Source organism: Danio rerio, chromosome 10 (genome assembly GCF_049306965.1).
Source record: "Danio rerio strain Tuebingen ecotype United States chromosome 10, GRCz12tu, whole genome shotgun sequence".
In the NCBI taxonomy this organism is placed as follows: Eukaryota; Metazoa; Chordata; class Actinopteri; order Cypriniformes; family Danionidae; genus Danio; species Danio rerio.
Window position 1 is genome coordinate 3,790,001 of NC_133185.1, and position 19,607 is coordinate 3,809,607.

General features: G+C 37.6%; 2 protein-coding genes across 3 annotated transcripts in view; one reads left to right on the forward strand and one right to left on the reverse strand.

Annotated features, from left to right (window-relative positions):
• zgc:56235 overlaps positions 1-8,726 on the forward strand; it is a 24,025-nt gene extending 15,299 nt beyond the window's left edge. The window contains exons 8-9 of one of the 2 annotated variants that reach the window (NM_200217.2): positions 937-994; positions 3,874-8,726. In NM_200217.2, coding sequence (NP_956511.1) covers positions 937-994; positions 3,874-3,965 — 150 coding nt within the window. In that variant the 3' untranslated portion in view covers positions 3,966-8,726. The remainder of the gene's footprint in view (positions 1-936; positions 995-3,873) is intronic. The other variant, XM_068223734.2, reaches the window with a different exon arrangement.
• Positions 8,727-9,050: 324 nt separating this feature from the next.
• Positions 9,051-18,750, reverse strand: tor4aa (torsin family 4, member Aa). The gene is made up of 2 exons (NM_001017561.3): positions 18,664-18,750; positions 9,051-11,782 (listed from the first exon to the last, which is right to left on the reverse strand). The coding sequence occupies exon 2, from the start codon at positions 11,780-11,782 to the stop codon at positions 10,553-10,555; it is 1,230 nt and encodes a 409-aa protein (NP_001017561.3). The 5' UTR covers positions 18,664-18,750; the 3' UTR covers positions 9,051-10,552.
• Positions 18,751-19,607: the final 857 nt, after the last annotated feature.

The window sequence follows — 19,607 nt, forward strand, 5'->3', positions numbered from 1 at the left end:
TGTGTACAAATGTGAATGGAGAAGAAAGCTCCACACCGAGGCGGCCATCTGCGGTGCCATCTTGATGAGGAATCCGCATTTTTCTAAACATCTTCTTTAGTTTTAAGGAGATGAAAGACTCAAAGAGCAAAGAAATTTTCACAGTATGTCTGATAATATTTTTTCTTCTGGAGAAAGTCTTATTTGTTTTATTATGGCTTGAATAAAAGCAGTTTTTAATTTTTTAAACACCATTTTTTGGTGAAAATTATTAGCCCCTTTAGCTATATATTTTTTGAAAGTCTACAGAACAAACCATCATTATAAAAAACTTGCCTAATTACCCTAACCTGCCTAATTAACCCAGTTAAGTCTTTAAATGTCACTTTAAGCTGTATAGAAGTGTCTTGATAAATATTTAGTCTAATATTATTCACTGTCATCATGGCAAAGATCAAATAAACCAGTTATTAAAACTATTATGATCAGAAATGTGTTGAAAAAAATCTGTTCTTCGGTAAACAGAAATTGGGTAAAAAATAAACGGGGGCTAAAAATTCTGACTTCAACTGTATGTTTTGGGATTTTCTGGGCTAGTTAATATGCAGAAATGTTATCAAATCAACATTGTGTTTACTTCCAAGCCATCAGAGCGGGCCGCCCTAATATCTGCACGTTCTCCGTCACAGCCTCAAAACCAGGGTAGTAAAAAGCGTATTACTTTATATTAGGTATACAGGTGTACCTAATAAAGTGGCCGGTGAGTGTAAATGGAAAGCATATTTATTTAGCTTTTTAAATTGTTTTAAATAAAACTCAATAAAACGGCTGATTTTGTGGTGCAGTGTTGCATATTTGCATATTGTTTCAGGCAAAAATCTGCTTTTAATAATCCACCTGCAAGTACTAATGAGAAGCTTCTAACCGTTTCTGTTCTTCGTTATTCCTACACAACAGGCTAAAGTGAACAACGCGAGTCTGATTGGAATTGGTTACACTCAGAGTCTTCGACCAGGTAATCCTGTTACAATTCTTCACATTATTAAGATTTTTTGAACCTGCTAGATATGAAACATGCGGTACAAATACTTTGAACTTTCTTTTTTTTTAAACAAACAAACAAAACCTGTCGTACTCATAAACAATACCTGACAAAAGTCTTGTCACCTATGTAAGTTTTAGGAACAATAAATAATAACTTGACTACTAGTTGATCATTTGGTGTCAGAAGTGGTTTATATGAAAGGTAAAGGCCTCCAGATTAGGCTTATTTTACCACAATAAAATATGATCATGCCTTACTTTTTAATTATTTAATTAGGGCAGTAAGGTCTGACTTTGCTTAGACAAAAGTCTCATCACTGAACAAAAATAATGTCCAGTATAGAATATAAAGTCCTGCTGCAGTGGAGACAGAATGAATATTGTGTCTGACTCCATCATGAGCTTGGAGGACTGCATCCATACATCTCTGCACTGACTCAAATCACTGATTAATAAAGTCATGTGGAATGGCAAAGAAAGTGTTCCTGCAGGACTCCCAGAGTTCATCAAGAGTCTTTGGATTCATCTTTAACGCCTCCTCCTTCATCTTACCCCAGACATGCTCAATAATGTTCATGTCTTGTGACTGGGCTGGCCAATTCTGGAGCACCAACAGAACTTTGATGTGGAGGCTTGTTAGCCTTTAATAAAACACAGGGTTACTGTGAGGTTGGATTTTGGGTTGTGGTGAGTGTAGACATTTGGGTTAGTGTTACTGTGGGGCTGGGTTGAGGTTTGTGGTGGGTTTAGATGTTAATAAAACACAATGAGTTAGACTCCATCATGTACAAGACGTTAAATAAATCAGTGAAAACTCAGACCTCCGTTTATACCCCATTAAACTGTTAAGTTTTACAAACTTTTTAATTTATTCAACCGATCTTTGAGCGTGGCGGAAGCACTATGGAGCTTAGCTTAGCATAAATCATTGAATCGGATTAGACCATTAGCATCTCACATTGCATAATATGATTGCGCCTGAAAATCTTTCATTTTTGTGCAAGATGCTAATAATCTAATCCAGGGAAGTTGTAAAATGAGCCCATTTTCATAAACAAAAAAAGAGAAGCCATGGTCTTTAGCCTCCTTGTTTGAGCAACCGACTCCCATGCTAAGAATCGCCCGATCCATCCCACCTCAGAAAGGGATTGGTGCAGTAGGACCATTGCTTTACACATGGGGGCTCGTCCGGGATGGGAGTGAGTTTAGGGGGGTGAGTGTAACGAAGGCCAGCTGGCGATGTGCTATGCAGGTAAACCTCACTTCTCTGACCTCAAAAGGTGCTCTAGCGACAGGCATTAGAGGTCAATGTCTTTAGCCTCCTTGTTAGAGCAACCAACGTCCATGCAGAGAGGTGCCAGTTCGATCCCAGCTCAAAAGAGGATGGGAGCAGTAGGACCAGTGGGCTACACATGGGGTCTCGTCCGGGATGTGAGAGAGTTTAGGAGGGTGCAGTGTAACGTAGGCCAGCTGGCGATGTGCTATGCAGGTAAACCTCATTCCTCTGACCTCAAAAGGTGCTTTAGTGACAGACGTTAGAGGCCAATGTCTTTAGCCTCCTTGTTGGGGCAACCGACTCCCATGCAGAAAGGTGCCAGTTCGATCCCAGCTCAAAACAGGATGGGTACAGTAGGACCGATTGGTTACACATGGGGGCTCGTCCGGGATGTGAGTGAGTTTAGGGGGGTAAGTGTAATAGAGGCCAGCTAGCGATGTGCTATGCAGGTAAACCTCACTCCTCTGTCCTCAAAACGTGTTCTAGCGACAGGCATCAGAGGCCAATGTCTTTAGCCTCCTTGTTAGAGCAACCGACTCCAGTGCAGAGAGTTGCCAGTTCGATCCTAGCTCAGAAGGGGATTGGTGCTGTAGGACCGATGGTTTACACATGGGGGCTCGTCTGGGATGGGAGTGAGTTTAGGGGGGCTATGCTCTTTAGCCTCCTTGTTAGAGCAACCGACTCCCATGCAAAGAGTTGCCAGTTCGATCCCAGCTCAGAATGGGATTGGTGCAGTAGGACCGGTGGTTTACCAATGGGGGCTCGTCCGGGATGGAAGTGAGTTTAGGGGGGGTAAGTATAACTGAGGCTAGCTAGCAAAGTGCTATGCAGGTAAACCTCACTCCTCTGACTTCAAAAGGTGCTCTAGCGATATCAGGCATCAGAGGCCAATATCTCTAGCCTCCTTGTTAGGGCAACCGACTTGCATGCAGAGAGTTGCCGGTTCGTTTCCAGCTCAGAGCATGTGGGTGCTATATGAGCAGTGGGTTACATGTTGTTTTAATTTTACATTATTATACAGTTGAAGTCAAAATGATTACAAATTTGTTTTCCTTTTTAAAATGATGTTTAACAGATTCAGGAAATTTTCACAGTGTTTCCTATTATATTTATTCTTCTGGAGAAAGTCTGATTTGTTTTATTTTGGCTAGAATAAAAACAGGTTTAAATTTTTTTAAACAATTTTAGGGTCAATATTATTAGCCCCTTTAAGCTATATTTGTTTTGATTGTCTACAGAAAAAACTCATTATACAATGACTTGCCTAATTACCCTTACTTGCTTAATTAACCCAGTTAAGCCATGTTTTTTCGATTAGATGCTGACACATTATTACATGCAATCAAAGCTGATTACAAACACACATTTTTATTTAATTCCACCGAATTAAACATGCAACATAGTGGCAAGACAATGCTACCGTGTACAACATTCAACTTGGTGTACTGCATCTCACATAAGAAACAAATTCTCAACAAAATAGCATTAAGATGTTCATAAATAGCATGCGCTGTACACTTGTAGTCATTACCCACTGTCTTTTAACGACTTCTAATCTCTTTCTCGTTGTCCAGGGGTGAAACTGACTCTCTCGGCTCTCGTTGATGGGAAAAACTTCAACACCGGCGGACACAAGGTTGGACTGGGGTTTGAGTTGGAAGCGTAAAAACCGAAGAAGCGTCCTCACTTCCTCTCTCACAGCCCTTCTGCACTACATCACACACTCTAGCACTCCACGACTCGAACACTTAGCAGCATGTTGACGGTTTTCGCAAGTCTGTGTGTGAATCGCCGAAAGATCTGGCCTTCTAAGGGAAATATTTGCCGGTCACCTAATTTATTTAATGAAGGCCGTATATTTACAGAGCACCTGCAGCAAACCAAAATACACAAGTAGCGGTAGATTAGCAAGCATTGGGGAATGTTTCTCTGGTGATGTCAGCGCATGCTAAGCACTTATGTTTCGCAGCGGAGGTCAGAAACTGCACGAGGGTAGCTGAGGTTATTTCTCAGGACGGTTGTTAGAGTGACGTTGCACTTCTTGGGTTTTAGGCTATTGAGAGCGCTCACAGGAAACCGAAGAGACAGCAGACGCGTGTGTATTTTTAGAGCTTGCAACACTTTCTTTTACATTCATTGATGGTTAGAGAGCAACTCTGTATTGTGGAGGAAATCGCAAGTAGAAACCCACTTCAAATGTGCTGCTGTGAGCAATTGTATTTATAAAATACCAACTGCTTTGGGTAAATATTAATATAATTGTATACTGGCCATTTTCAAGGTGTTTCAATTCCCACAGCTGTATGTGTGCTTTATTTATATATACACACACACACAGTTGAATTATTCGCCCCCCTGTTTATTTTTTTCTCCTCAATTTAATGGAGAGCAGATTTTTCAACACATTTCTAATCATAATAGTTTTAATAACTCATCTCTAATAACTGATTTATTTTATCTTTGCCATGATGACAGTACATAATATTTTAATGAGAATTAAGACACTTCTATATAGCTTAAAGTGACATTTAAAGGCTTAATTGGGTTAATTAGGATAACTAGGCAGGTTAGGGTAATCGGGTAAGGTAATATATAATGATGGTTTGTTTTGTTGACTATCGAGAAAAAAAATATAGCTTAAAGGGGCTAATAATTTTGACCTTAAAATGGTGTTTAAAAAATTAAAAACTGCTTTTATTCTAGCCGAAATAAAACAAATAAGACTTTCTCCAGAAGAAAAAATATTATCAGACATACTGTGAACATTTCCATGCTCTGTTAAACATCATTTGGGAAATATTTAAAAAAAGAAGAAAAATTTAATTTTAAATTAAAGGGGGGTTAAAAATTCTGACTTCAACTGTATATACACTGCATTCGGAAAGTATTCATAGCGTTCACGTTTTCCACATTTGTTTGTTACAGGCTTATTCCAAAATGGATTAAATTCATTTATTTCCTCAACATTCTACACACAATCCCCCATAATGACAATGTGAACAAAGAGTTTTTGAAATTTTTGCAAATTTATTAAAAATAAAAAAGCTGAAAAATCACCTGTACATCAGTATTCACAGCCTTTGGCGCGAAGCTCTAAATTGAGCTCAGGTACTGTACATTCTTCCAGCAGGACAATGACCCAAAGCACACCATCAAAATATCTATGGCTTCACAACAACTCTGTGAAATGTTCTTGAGTGGCCCAGTCAGAGCCCAGGCCTAAATCCTATTGAACATCTCTGAAGAGAGATCTGAAAATGGCTGAACACCATCACCTCCCATCCAACCTGATAGAGCTTGAGAGGTACTGCAAAGAGGAATGGGCAAAAATTCCCAAATACAGGTGTGCCAAACATGTGGCATCATATTCAAAAAGACTTGAGGCTGTAATTGCTGCCAAAGGTGCATCAACAAAGTATTGAGCAAAGGCTGAGAATACTAATGTAGATGTGGTTTTTCAGCTTTTTTATTTTTAATAAATTTGCAACAATTTCAAAAACTCTTTTCACATTGTCATTATGGGGGATTGTGTGTAGAATGTTGAGGAAATAAATGAATTTAATGCATGTTGGAATAAGGCTGTGACATAAACAAATGTGGAAAAAGTGAAGCGCTATCAATACTTTTCGGATACACACACACACAAAAACTGTATAGGTACAAAAGCTGTCACTGAGGTACATTTTAGGTCCTAATATGGAACTTTTAGGTACTAGTATATTCACCTTATTCTCAGCGGTCTTTTTGGCTCGAGTCTTCCGGTCTCATTCAATTCTATTCATTTTTAGACGTTAATATCAGCTTGTTATGCTGCTAGATGTTGCAAACTGATGTTCTCATATTATATTATTCTACTTTGTCTGTATAGTCATGCAAACACTTGCTTGTAAATGTTTTCTGCCTATTATTATCCCTAGTCATTTCTCCCATAGGCAACTGAATTGGAAGTTCTTAAACAATCAGAAAAAACATGTGCACGTCCACATTGAAGAGTAAGGTCTATAACTTTAAAGGAGATCTATTAGGCCCCTTTTTACAAGATGTAAAATAAGTCCCTAGAGGACGACCCAGGAGTGTGTATGTGAAGTTTCAGCTCAAAATACTTCACAAAAATGTTTTAAAGCTCTTTGAAATTGACCCTTTTAGGCTTTGATCCAAATTGTGGCGTTTTGGTGACTGTCGCTTTAAATTCAAATGAGATTGTGCTCTTTTCAAAAGAGGGTGGAGCTATGAACGCCTATGTGTCAGCATAGTGGCAGATTTAAAACTCTGATGGTGGATGGCTGCTTCACACTCAGGGCTGTTTATGCTAATGAGGGAGAGATGGTCACTAATGGGCGGGGCTTTTCCCCTTCTGATGACATGTACAATGGGGTAATGTCAATCAAATTGTTTCTGCAGACTGTTTTATGAAGCGTGATTATAAAAAATCATAGAACGAATAAATGTGTATCATTAGAGGCTGGTTACATTCACACACTGCTGCCACACAACTGTGTTTAAACCCCTTATAAAAGTGATTTTTGCATAATAGCTCCCCTTTAAGGTATCAACATGAATTCTTTAGGTACTAACATGTACCTAAGGGCATCACCCCAGTGACTGCTTTTGTAAATATATATATTTCTACATTCATACTACGGCGCTGTAGAATGCTTGATTCTGATTGGCTGATAAACATTCTAAGGTATCCCTGAACAGTCAAAGATCACATCAAAACAAGACTTGAGGCTTTGGATGAGATGCGTATGAAACTAGTCCCACACAGAGGAGCTTTTTGAGGACAAAAACCTGACAAATGTTTAAAACACACCATCTGAACCCTGTCTTTAGTAGCAGTAACCGTAGTATAATAACACTGACTCAGTCTGGACTGGTGAATTATTAGAAAATAATGCACACCCAGGGTGTAAAGGACACTCAGCTACACATCAGTACCTTAGGCATGCATAGGTTTGTCACAATACTGGAATTAGATACCAATCGGTACTGGAATTTTAAAAACCACAAACATTTGAGCATCGCTGTTGAGCATATTCTTAAACAGTGCTGATTTGCCATTGTGCTCGCATGCTCAACAGAAATGGCTGTCAAGGTCATCAATTCACCGAACTCACCGCACTTTACTAAGTGTAACCACAGATAAAAGGACACTGGAGCGTTTTAAAGTCACGTCAATCAGCTGGTTTGTCCAGTCTCCCTGTATCCGTGGTTACACTCGGTAAACAGTGGTGAGTTCAGAGAACTGATGACCTTCACGGCCAATCACATCCATTTCTGTTGAGCATGTGAAGAAAATGGCAAACCAGCACTGAACACGCTCAAATGTTAGCGGGAAATAAACGTTTTTAAAATTTCGGTAGTGATTTGCATTGATTTCCCGTATCGTGACAACCCTAGGCGTGCATTCTTTTTATAATAATTTAATGGCCTGTGTATGTATAGTGAAGCCCGAAATTATTTATACCCCTGGCAAATTCTGACTTACTTTTTAAGGTTTTTTTTGACCGGAAATGTCACAGGCTTCTTTCAGAAGATAATAAGATCAGGTACAAGAGGCATCAGTGTGTAAAAAAAATATATATATATTTCTCAGCTTTTATTTACATTTGAACAATATTTTTTGATGATTTGATGATGAAAATGTCTGAATTAGAGCTGCACGATTCTGGCTAAAATGAGAATTGCGATTTTTTTTTTTTTTGCTTAAAATAAAGATCACAATTCTCTCACGATTCTGTAGATGTAAAATAAAGGTATGGTAAAAACAAACATCGATAATAATATTATGTGTGGGTCTACTGGTTTTTATAAATAATTCTATTCTACTTATAATAATTCTGATGTTGAATTATTATGTTTGAGATATGCTTGCAATCTGTCATATTGAACAATTTTATTCTCTGGTAAAATCAGACATTTACCATTATCAGATTATTTTCAATATATAGGCTAGAGTAGTTATACTGACATTGTAAACATTTATTTTCATGCACAACATCATTAACTGAAGACAAAAATGACATTTTTAGGTGAATTATACCTTATAAATACAGTATGTGACTCATTCAACATCATTTGGAGGTGTCAGTCAGCAACGCATGTAAAACAATCAAAAAACTCGTGCAGCCGCCTTTTCTTCTCTCCTGAACTTGAAAATATGATTGGCAGAATCATAGAAATGCTGGATTAAGATCGTCTAGGGGTTGAATCGAGATTGCGATCTTTTAACGATTAATTGTGCAGGTCTAGTCTGAATTTTCCAGGGGTGTGAATAATTTCAGGTTTGACTGTGTAAATATACACACACACACACACACACACACACACACATAGTCAAACTAATTTTAGAACTGAAGACCTTGGTCTCTGTACCCCATTTTCCAGTGGCAACTGAAAAATTCTAATAAAAAGTGAAAACAGTCGTATTGTTTTGTGTTATTTAGAGTTTTGCTTGTTGCTCGGGCCTTCTTCACAGTAAATGAGAAACAATACAGTACCAAAGCTGCCAGTAAGAGTTTTCTTTTTGAAAGAAATGAGTGTGTTTAGAAAGGATGCATTCATTTGGTCCGATTATAATGATACAGAGGTTTTTGAATAAAGGCTGAAGCAATATTGATTTCTGAAGGATCGTGCCGAGAGTAAAATTCAGCTTTAAATCAAAGGGATCAATTTCATTTAATATAGCAGTTATGCTATTTACTGCTTTTTAAAAATGTAAATAAATCCATCCTTGGTAAACATATAAAACTTCTTTCCAAAATATTTTTAATGTCTTACTAACATTCAACTTTTGGACGGTTCTGTATACAACTTTCTCGAAAAACATACACTTAAAAAAATATCTGGTAATGAACAGTTTCCGTATTTTGTGATTAAACCAAAAACTATGGCATCGCTGCATAAAAGCAGTACTTTTGAAAGTGATCTTGAATGTTTTGCTCAAGGGGAGCACATTTACTCTCCTGAATGACCCTGACAAACTCTTCAGTACACGCTGACTCATGTTGTAAACAGCAGGCATCAAACATTCAGCTTCTGCTTTGTGATGTAGATCAGTGGTCCTCAAACCTCGGGATATGGTCCGTGGATCAATTGGTACTGAGCCGCACAAGAAATCATTACTTATTTTCATTTTATTTATTATCTGAGTCTTTATTTTGATAAATGACCATATTCTCTTGGTTACATTTCAGTCACTTGAGCCCAAAAAAGTAACCCCCAAGCTAGCAAAATGAGTAAGAAACAGACATCTGTGGAAAGTTTCTTTGCTAAGGGATAAAGGCCCAGTGAAGGACCCACAAACAGCCAAATAATAGATCCACAACCTATTTGTCAACAAATCGAATGCGTATCCAGCATGTCTGTACTTGAAGATCAACTGCTAGAGATCGCAAATGACGGGGACCATTCACATATCACATATATTCCACACACAAGTTTGTAATTTCCAATGGAGGCGCGCATATCTTGTGCCTTTCAGGCGCTCCCAGATGAAAAACATCTCAGCTTTACAAAATGCCTCGAGCGAGTCACGTGAAAAGAACTGACCAATCAGCTTCATACTTTGGAATGATTATTTCTGTAGACTAATTACCCCAGACAAACACAGAACACCCAAACACTGCAGTGCTTTTTCATTTTCTCTATAAATAAAACTTGTATCAGAGCTGCAGCAATGTTTTGTTAACTTGTCGTCCTCTAAGAAAACGATTGTTGGTCACCTAGCTATTTTCGTACACCGCCCCAACCTTGATCTCCACTCTGTGGACTTTCGATGTTGAAAATGCAACTCAACAGCTTAACAAAGTGACTTTTATTGACATTTTAGTAGTAGTTTGAATTAATATAACATAAAGGAAATAACATATAGAGAAACAAGTATGTAAAATAACAGGAAATGTACTGGCAGTTTAATACAAGGTTTTTGTAGCGTTATACACAACACCAACCTAAACATTATATCACTTTCAACTATTATAAATGTCCATAAAAGTCACCTTTTCAAACTTTTTCGAGGTTAAAAGTTGTTAGAAGAAAGCTCCAGGACGCATACTGCAATTCGAAAGCATAAATAAACAGAAAAATTAAAACATGAATCACAAAATACGGAAAACTGCTATTTTACGGACATCTTTCACACCTGCAAATATTTACCAGCAATGACACAGTGTTGAACGCACAATGAAATCAAAATGGCCACCAACCACAACATTTTCTTCATGATGCCCATCTGCATGGCAGATTTTAGTTTTAAAGAAGGTTCACTTTGGCCACGACCTGCCTGCATCCGGTGTGTGAAAATTCCCGTTCGCCAACTATATAGTACGACAGTTCCTCCGCAAGTCTTTCTACGTGAGATCGATCTGGGTAAAATCCTTCCCTGGACATCTCGTCAATAAAACAATCCATCACATGACTCTTCTCCAAAAGCATAAACGGCAAGTACTCTGCATCCAAAAACAGCCCGTGATGCTCTTGAAGGTAATTCCGCAACCAAGGCGTTAGCTCCTGAGTCAAGCTCAAACGTCCCGAGATGGCAATGCTGGAGTTGTGGAGGACGAATTTGGTGATATCTTCGTGTCCTAGGTTGCTGATGAGGATGTAGATGGCGTTTAAGTATTTGTTGCTGTTTTGGGGTTGAATTAGCTCTCGCAAGGTGTCCATTAGCTGTCTGGGCATGTGTTCAACTTCGTCGAAGATAAAAACAGGAATTTTCTCCTCTTCCTCTCCTTGGGAGACCATTTCGGAGATGTGAGATTCCAGAGATTTGGTGCAAACTGGGATATCATCGTCTGTTGGGCAATGGTGGAGCACAAAGTACTGCATCACTAACTCCTCGCCAACAACCGAGCGGAAATGCTGAGCTAATAATCGACCAACATGGCTTTTCCCGACTCCCGTAGGTCCGTGAAACGACAGCACTAAAGGTTTATTATGCACATAGGTTGACAGATAATCCTGTAAATGACCCAGAAGGCCTTCTGCCACTTCCTGTTGTCCAAATACTTCCCTTTTAAGGGTCTTTTCCAGCCCTTCAAGATCATACTTGAGGACGTGGTCGTCCAAGTTCTCGATGGCGTTGTAGACCTGCAGAAAGACAATGATGCACAGTAAGTACAGGCAGTTTTTGGCACGGCTGCTCTCTTTGGTGGGTACGGCCCTCAAGCTGCTGGTCGGATACAAAACCCGACCCTTCCTCTTTTTCTTCCGCTTGCGTGGGGAAGCTGGGTTGCTGTTGACAGGCTCGTGGAGGTTATCGAAAGTGAAAACCTTCGGGCTGGTGGACCGTGGAGATGTGAAGATCTGGGGTGTCGCTGATGCAATCTCCATACGCCGCTTTTTTATGGCCTGGTACTTCATGCGAATGCGCACCATGGCACGTACGCTTGAGGAGAACTGAGAGAAACTTCCTTTGCCATTTTGGTTCGGCTCTTTTAGTTGGTCTCCTCTTAAGCGGTCGCTGGGGTCTTGCTCTCCCATCTGTAGAAAGCAATATAGAAATATATGTAAACACATGGGAATAAACAAGGGTCTGCGATTAAAGAAACACTTTTATGGAAATAGGCTTATTTTACAACTCCACTACAGTTAAACTGTTTACTATTTTTTAAATGTACTAAGGCACGCATATAGGGAACGACATGCTTGCATATTCCAGATGCACCTAGTTGAAAGCCTGCCAACTTTTCAGAATGCCGCACCGCAAGTCAAGTAACAAAAACTGACCGATCAGCTTCATACTTTGTATAGACTAATCACCTCAGACAAACACAGAGCACCCAAACACCCAGTGCTTTTTAATCTTCTCTATCAATAAAACTTGTATCAGAGATGCAGCAATGTTTTGTTAGTTTGACATCCTCTGAGAAAGCGGTTGATGGTCGGCTAGGAACGACATAGAAGCGTCAACACAAATCGCATTGAAATTGCTAAAGCAAGCACACTTGCTCTTTTCACAGGCTTTTAGATGCAATATATGACTGACTTATAAATGACCTGGTTATGTGATACATCAGCCTTCCTGTATCCAAAGTAATCCCACACCACAGATGTTGAATTTTTGTGGTTGACAAGTCCTCCTGTGCTGAACTCATCATACCTGTTTATGCAGACTATTTGTCATTCCGTTTGGTCTTCTGTTCTCGCGCTCTGTTCAGGTGTACTGTGTTATGATTGGGTCAAATAGCATTTTGTTTTCAGCGACAGGCTTCAGCCACTGTTTAAACTCGTCTTTCTCCAACCAGGAGTACGCAAACTTACCTTTTCCCATTTTGTTTCGCTCTATGATTTCGCTACATGTGGAGAATGTCACATAACCCTCCATCGTTTGCCGCAAATTACGTCACATCACCCAGACGAAGGAGTTTGGCCAGATGCACCCTCTGGATCGAGCACATCGTTGTTAATATTAGGAAGAAAATAAATATATTTATGCTTTTTTGGAGTGAAACACTTTGGACAACGCTTGAACAAAATTTAAGACCTCATAAACACACAATTAAGACTTTTTAATTCCTATTAAGCGCATTCATTTTCTCAATTGATTTATCAACTTTTAATACTTTTTAAGACCCCGCAGACACCCTGTGACAGGTTTTTAGGGAAACTATAATGCTTCTACTATAGCATTGCTGCATAAAAGCAGTACTTTTATAAGTGTTCTTGAATGTTTTGCTCAAGGGGAGCACGTTTACTCTCCTGAATGACCCTGACAAACCCTTCAGTGCACGCTGACTCATGTTGTAAACAGCATGCATCATACACTCAGCTTCTGCTTTGTAATGTAGATGACAAAAATTACTATAATAAAAAGGAGGTCATTGTAGTCTTGCATAATTAAATGTGTTTTAAGATTTATTTCTGTTCTACTATAGGAGAACCACAGTAAAAATGCAATTTTTTTGTTTTTTCCCCAAGTAGCTGAGACTGTTGTTTGAGTGAGTTTGGGGCAGGCCTAAACATGGCCAAAAAAAAAAAGCACAGTACAATACATGTGTAGGATTTGGACATGCTTTTCCTATGTCATGTTTAGCATCAATTGTGAAAAAGAAGTTAATTCAAATCTACTATAAATACACTTCTTTAAAACTAAGAATAATAATTCATTCATTCTACTTCTCTAAAATGTACTTCCCTCACACTCTGAAGTGTACTATTAGTATATTTCTTTCAAACTGAAAGAGCTCTACTCAGAAATATACCTGACTTACTATTACATACTCCCCGGGTTTCAGAGACTATGCTTGAGGCTAGTCTGAGACTAAACTGCATGCTTGAGTTGCATGCTAAATGACTCGCGGTGACAGATCTTACAATTCATCAGTGTCACTGTTTTGTCTGAGGATGCACACTAGTATTGTGAAATGTGAAGTGAGTGGGTCCTCTTGTTTTTAACCCATCCGAGTGCGCGCACACACACGTTTGAGTGAGGAGTGGAAGCACACACACACACACACACACACACAAACAAACACCACCAAGGGAGCAATTAGTGTTTTGGTGCCTTGCTCGAGGGCACTTTGGCAAGTTATTGTAACTCCCCCCATCTTTAATTCCTGCTGGAAATGGGAATCGAACCAACAACCTTTAGGTTACAAGACCAACTCACTGACCATTAAAGGCTGATTTATACTTCTGCGTCAAGTGCACGGTCCGGTGCAGCCTTCACGCTGTCGCATAGCCCTCACCCTCGCCTCTCAAAAAAAGTAACTACACGTCGCAACGATTCGTAGCGAAAGCTCTGCGATTGGTCAGCCTGGTAGCTGGGATGAGTGTGGGCGGTGCTGAGAGCCGCGAGCCCGTTGAAGCGAGTGTTTACAAGTGTTGAGTCCTGTGAAGGAGCTCCAGATTGAAACTTTTTTTTGTGTTTTGTTTAAAGTTGTTGCATGTCCGTTAGTTCCCACCTCTGAATGAGCAAGTTTTAGCTGCATTAAGGTAGCGTTCAGAAAAACAAAACAACCATGAAGAAACTCGACACAGAGGAAAATAAAATCCAACTGCCCGCTAGTGTTTGGGAAGTCTTATTGCAGAGCAACACAAACGCAGCACGCAGAAGTATAAATGCACGGCTACTCATAAGGCATGCGCCATGGGTCACGCCGATCACTTGTGCGACGTAAAAACCAGACTTAAGGCCACAACAAGTAGTCTTGCAGCCTGACTAATTGTCGGTGTAGGCCAACTTCAAATGCAATAATGATTAGCTAACTAATGGTATTGAGGGAGAAGTAAATTGGTGCTAGGTATATTTATAAATATTGTATTTAAATGATAGTAAATCATTAACTTTTATTTGTTGTAGTTGTATGTGTTAAAATGATCTTGGTATACTTTTCGTACACTGTAAAAACATTCTTGCCACCTTAATTTTTATAGTTGAATCAAAATAACTTTTCTTGTCATCTAAAACTTACATAAATCGAACTGAAAATATTAAGTTAAACTTTGTAAAACTTAATAAAATAATAGCTGAAACCTGATTAACTTAATAAAATAAGTTAAAGAAACATAAAAATATTTGTTGTCTTGACTTTGTCATTATTTGTTTGTGTATGTGCCTGTGAAAGTTCAGGACGTTATATTAAATTGTAGTTTATTAAGTGTTAAAAGCACAAATACGCTGAATAATAACTTCAGCTTATTCCAAATTGGCTACTGACAATTGCACACTTTGTCTTCAGAGTCTAACAGTATTCGGGTACAGAAATTCAATAATAATTAAATTAATTAATAAATAATTGTTCTAGTACAAATATAGTAAAAATTCTTAGAGCAAGTAAAAATATTGTTTTGTTTTTACCGTCATCAGAAATAAGTCAAAATTAAGAGTTTTACCTTGAAACCAGCTAAATAATCTGCCGGTGGGGTTAGTAATAAATAATTTTATTTTTGCTTTAAAATGTAGATATTTGGACTAGAAACGAGTCTAAAATTATAAGTAAAAAACATTTTTTGTTGCATAAAATCATATAAATACTTTATAAGTACAGTGATTAAATACAATTCTGTAGCTCCTGGCCGACTATAATTCAGACTCAACATTGCTTATCTTGCAATGTGACTATTGCGGATGCGCACATTGAGATATCGATGCTGAAATTATATATTGTGCATCCCTACTTGATAACACTAGAAAACCACATGTTAACCAAAAGTACACTAATAACTTTTTATTTTCCAATAGTTGCAGGTTCAAGTCTTGGCACCACCTGGATTTGTTGGTAAGAAGTGGAATTGTTGGTCATGTGTGTTCAATTAAATTCAATTATTGAGTTTATTTGTACCTCTGTTCTTCTTTCATCTTTTCGTCCCTTTATTAAAGAGAGGTCGTCACAGCGGAACAAACCAACTTATCCAGCATATGTTTTACGCAGCGGATGACCTTTCAGCTGCAACCCATCACTGGGTAACATCCATACACACTCATTCACACACATACACTGTGGACAATTTAGCCTACCCAATTCACCTGTACCACATGTCTTTGGATTTGTGGGGGAAACCGGAGCACCCGGAGGAAACCCACACGCTGTTCACAATTAATAAAAAATTATTACACTACTGATTTAAATGTTTAAACTAAGCATTATTGTAGACTAGTTGTGCACTTTAGAGTGTACGACGGTTTCACTTATAGTAATTTTATATCTTAAAAGTGGGCCCAAATAAACTGCCAGTATATTTTCTGTTATTTTACAGACTTATTTATTTACATTATATTATTTCAAACTACTAAAAATGTCGATAAAAGTCACTTTGTTCAATTTTAGAGTTGAATTTTCAACCTTAAAAGTCAACAGAGCAGAGATCAACATCCCATAATGCAATTCACAACTGCAAACAAACAGAAAACACTTGTGAATCTTGTGTATGAATCGAACTCTTCATGTCCTGTTGAGTTTTCTCTGAATGACCCTGACTAACTCTTCAGTAAATGATGACTCATTGTTGTAAACGGCATGCGTACAGTAATAAACTCAGCCTCGTGTTTATCTTTCTAATAATTTGCATATGCATTCGCCACAATACAGCAAGAATGAGTGTGGCAACATCATTCACTATCTCAATCTGCATGACCTCGCCTGTAAGATGCTAGCATCTTCAGCGATACGGCTATACACATGCAAACGAGACTCCGTTCAAACAAGTTTCATCTGCAGCACAAAACAAAAGAGCTCAGTTTCAGTAAAACCCATACGTACATTGTCTGACCATCAAAAGTATCGAATGACAACAACCGAATTGGGGTAAAGTTGGTTTTATATTCGCACTTTCGTTCAGTGACAATTTGACACGCTACTTAGAATATTGCATGTAAGTGTGACTTCAAAACAACGTTAATACTATTTAATTAACTGTGAACAACTTTGATAGTCATCAGCTGCTAATGTGATTTTACTATTTAGAACAATGGTCTAAAACTCAATTACTGGAGGGCCACAGCTCTGCAGATTTTAGCTCCAACCACCTCCAAATCACACCTGCCTAATAGTCTCCAGTAGTCTTGAATACCTTGATTAGTTGGATCAGCTGTGTTTAATTAGGGTTGAAGCAAAAATGTGCAGGGTTAAGTTGCGGCCCTCCAGGAATTTAAAACCCATTAGAATTTCCGAAGACATTTTTTTTTTTAATTATATATTAAAAAGTCAGAATGTGCAAATATAAAACCAACTTTACCTCAACAAAAACTGACCGGGGTAAATTTGGTTTTATTTTCGCAACGTTCAGACATTCTCCTCAATAATATAATTTCAGAAAAGTATTATTTGCTAATAACTATTGCATTATAATACAATGTTTACAGTCAATTAAATAGAGCTAATGTTGTCATATTTAAATACGTTATCAGAGCGAACATTCAATTTAGCATTGCACATTAAACAATATTGCGACCGTTAAAATGAACGATCATGCGAATATAAAACCAACTTCAATAAAAACTGACTAAGGTAAATTTGGTTTTATTTTCGCATGTTCAGACTTTCTCCTCTATAATATAATTTCATAAAAGTGTTATTTGCTAATAACTATTGCATTATAATTCAATAATGTAAACAGTCAATTAAATAGATCTAATATTGTCATACTTAAATATGATTTGAAAGCAAATATTCAATTAGCGTGGTACTTTAAACAATATTGCAACCGTTAAAATGAACGAACGAGCTAATATAAAACCAACTTTACCTCAATAAAAACTGATTTTTGCTAATGTTGTCATATTTTAATCCGATTTCAGTGCAAATATTCAAATTAGCGTAGTACAAAAAACTATTTTGACCGTTAAAATGAACGATTGAGAAAAAATAAAATCAACTTTATCTCAATAAAAACTGATTGTTGCTAATTTTGTCACAAATTAATTATTAAATATTAATTAAATATTAATTATTAAATAATTATTGCATTATAATTCAATAATGTAAACAGTCAATTAAATAGATTAAATATTGTCATACTTAAATATGATTTCAAAGCGAATATTCAAGTTAGCGTGGTACGTTTAACAATAAGCGACCGTTAAAATGAACGAAATAGCAAAAATAAAATTTACATAAATAAAAACTGATTGTTTCTTATTTTGTCACATTTAAATGCAATTTAAGAGTGAATATTCAAATTAGCGTGGTCCATTAAACAATATTGCGACCGTTAAAATGAACGACCGTGCGAATATAAAACCAACTTTACTTTAATAAAATCTGACCAATCAAAATTTGGTTTTATTTTCGCAATTTCAGACTTTCTCCTCAATAATATCGTTTCATAAAAAGTGTTATTTGCTAATAATGATCTAATATTGTCATTTTCAATACGACTTCAGAGCGTATGTTCAAATTAGCGTGGTACGTTAAACAATATTGCGACCGTTAAAATGAACGAACGAGCGTACAACTACTTCAATAAAAACTGAAAGGTCTCGTTTAACTTATAGTTTAAATTTTACTCCAAAAAAGTCAAGCCTATTTGCTTCAAATGAGAAAACTACATTGAAACTCTCCTCTAAAGGTATAACTCAAACACCGTTTGCTTCTGCAAAGTTCAACATTCCACACATTCTGCTTTTCCTTCACAATCCCCACTGCCACACAGAAGATATGGTTTCCTTCCTGGAAATCCCGTTCGCACACCCCTTTTGGAAAACAAGGGTAATAAAAGTGCCTCGCAGGCTCCTAAATCAAGACTAGACTGCAACTTTTCAAGTCTCCCAGCAGCGCATATGAAGAAGGGAAGTTAAGTAACAGTTGCTTAAGCTTGCAGCGGTTATCTAACTCTATCTATCGGATGCAAGAGCAAAAAACTGCACAGGAAGACGAATGTAAAACTTAAGAGAATGTTTAATGCAATTGAAGTTGGCTTACCTTTAGTAAACAGCCTTGAATTAGAGCTGGCGTGTGGTTTTGAAGCATTGGATCCCTCTAGATGGCTGACTGATGAGGAGAGAGAGCAGCGGAGGAAGCGACTTCCTCACCGCCAAACATTAACATGATACCATGACTCCGCCCACTTTTGTAGGCCACGCCTCCAGCGCTCAGGCCTTCTGAAGCACCTTTGTGCATTTAAAAATAGTTTGTTGCACTTCATTGTGTATTGGGTTACGTCAGTCGATTCAGGGATGGAAAGTAAATCATGTTGAATAGATCTTGCAGTATTGCTGGTGGCAAAGGAATGACATGTTCAATATGTGTAGATTTGTACTGTGTGCAGTGTTGGGTGTAGTTACAAAGTTACTAGCTGCTGTAATTAAATTATTCACTAAAAAGTCATCTAAGGGTTTATTTTTAAGGTTGTTGTTTATTTTTAGGTTGTTTAATTAAAGTTATTTATATTTCCCTTAATGAATTTGAACACAAAAGAAGATATTTTGAAGAATGTGCAACACCTGTAACCATTGACTTGCATTTGTTTGTCCTATTATGGAAGTCACTGTTTTGTTTGGAGTTTATTGTATTGCATTACGTCAGTCGATTTGGAGAAGAAAAGCAAACCATGGTGAACAGATCTTGCAATATTGCTGGTGGCAAAGGAATGACTGTAACGAAATGTTCAATATGTGTAGATTTGTTCTGTGTGCAGTGTTGGGTGTAGTTAACTACACTTAAAAAAACTAATTTTAGTTTATTTCTAGCAGCTTGGATGCCAGAAACAACTGTAAAATAATGACGGTTAAATTACAGAAATATACTGTAAAATAACAGAGATTGAAAAAAAATTGCTGTTATTTAATGGCCACTTTTACAGTAAGTTTCTGTAATTTAATGCCCGTTATTTTACTGTAAATTTCTGTAATTTAATGGTTGTTATT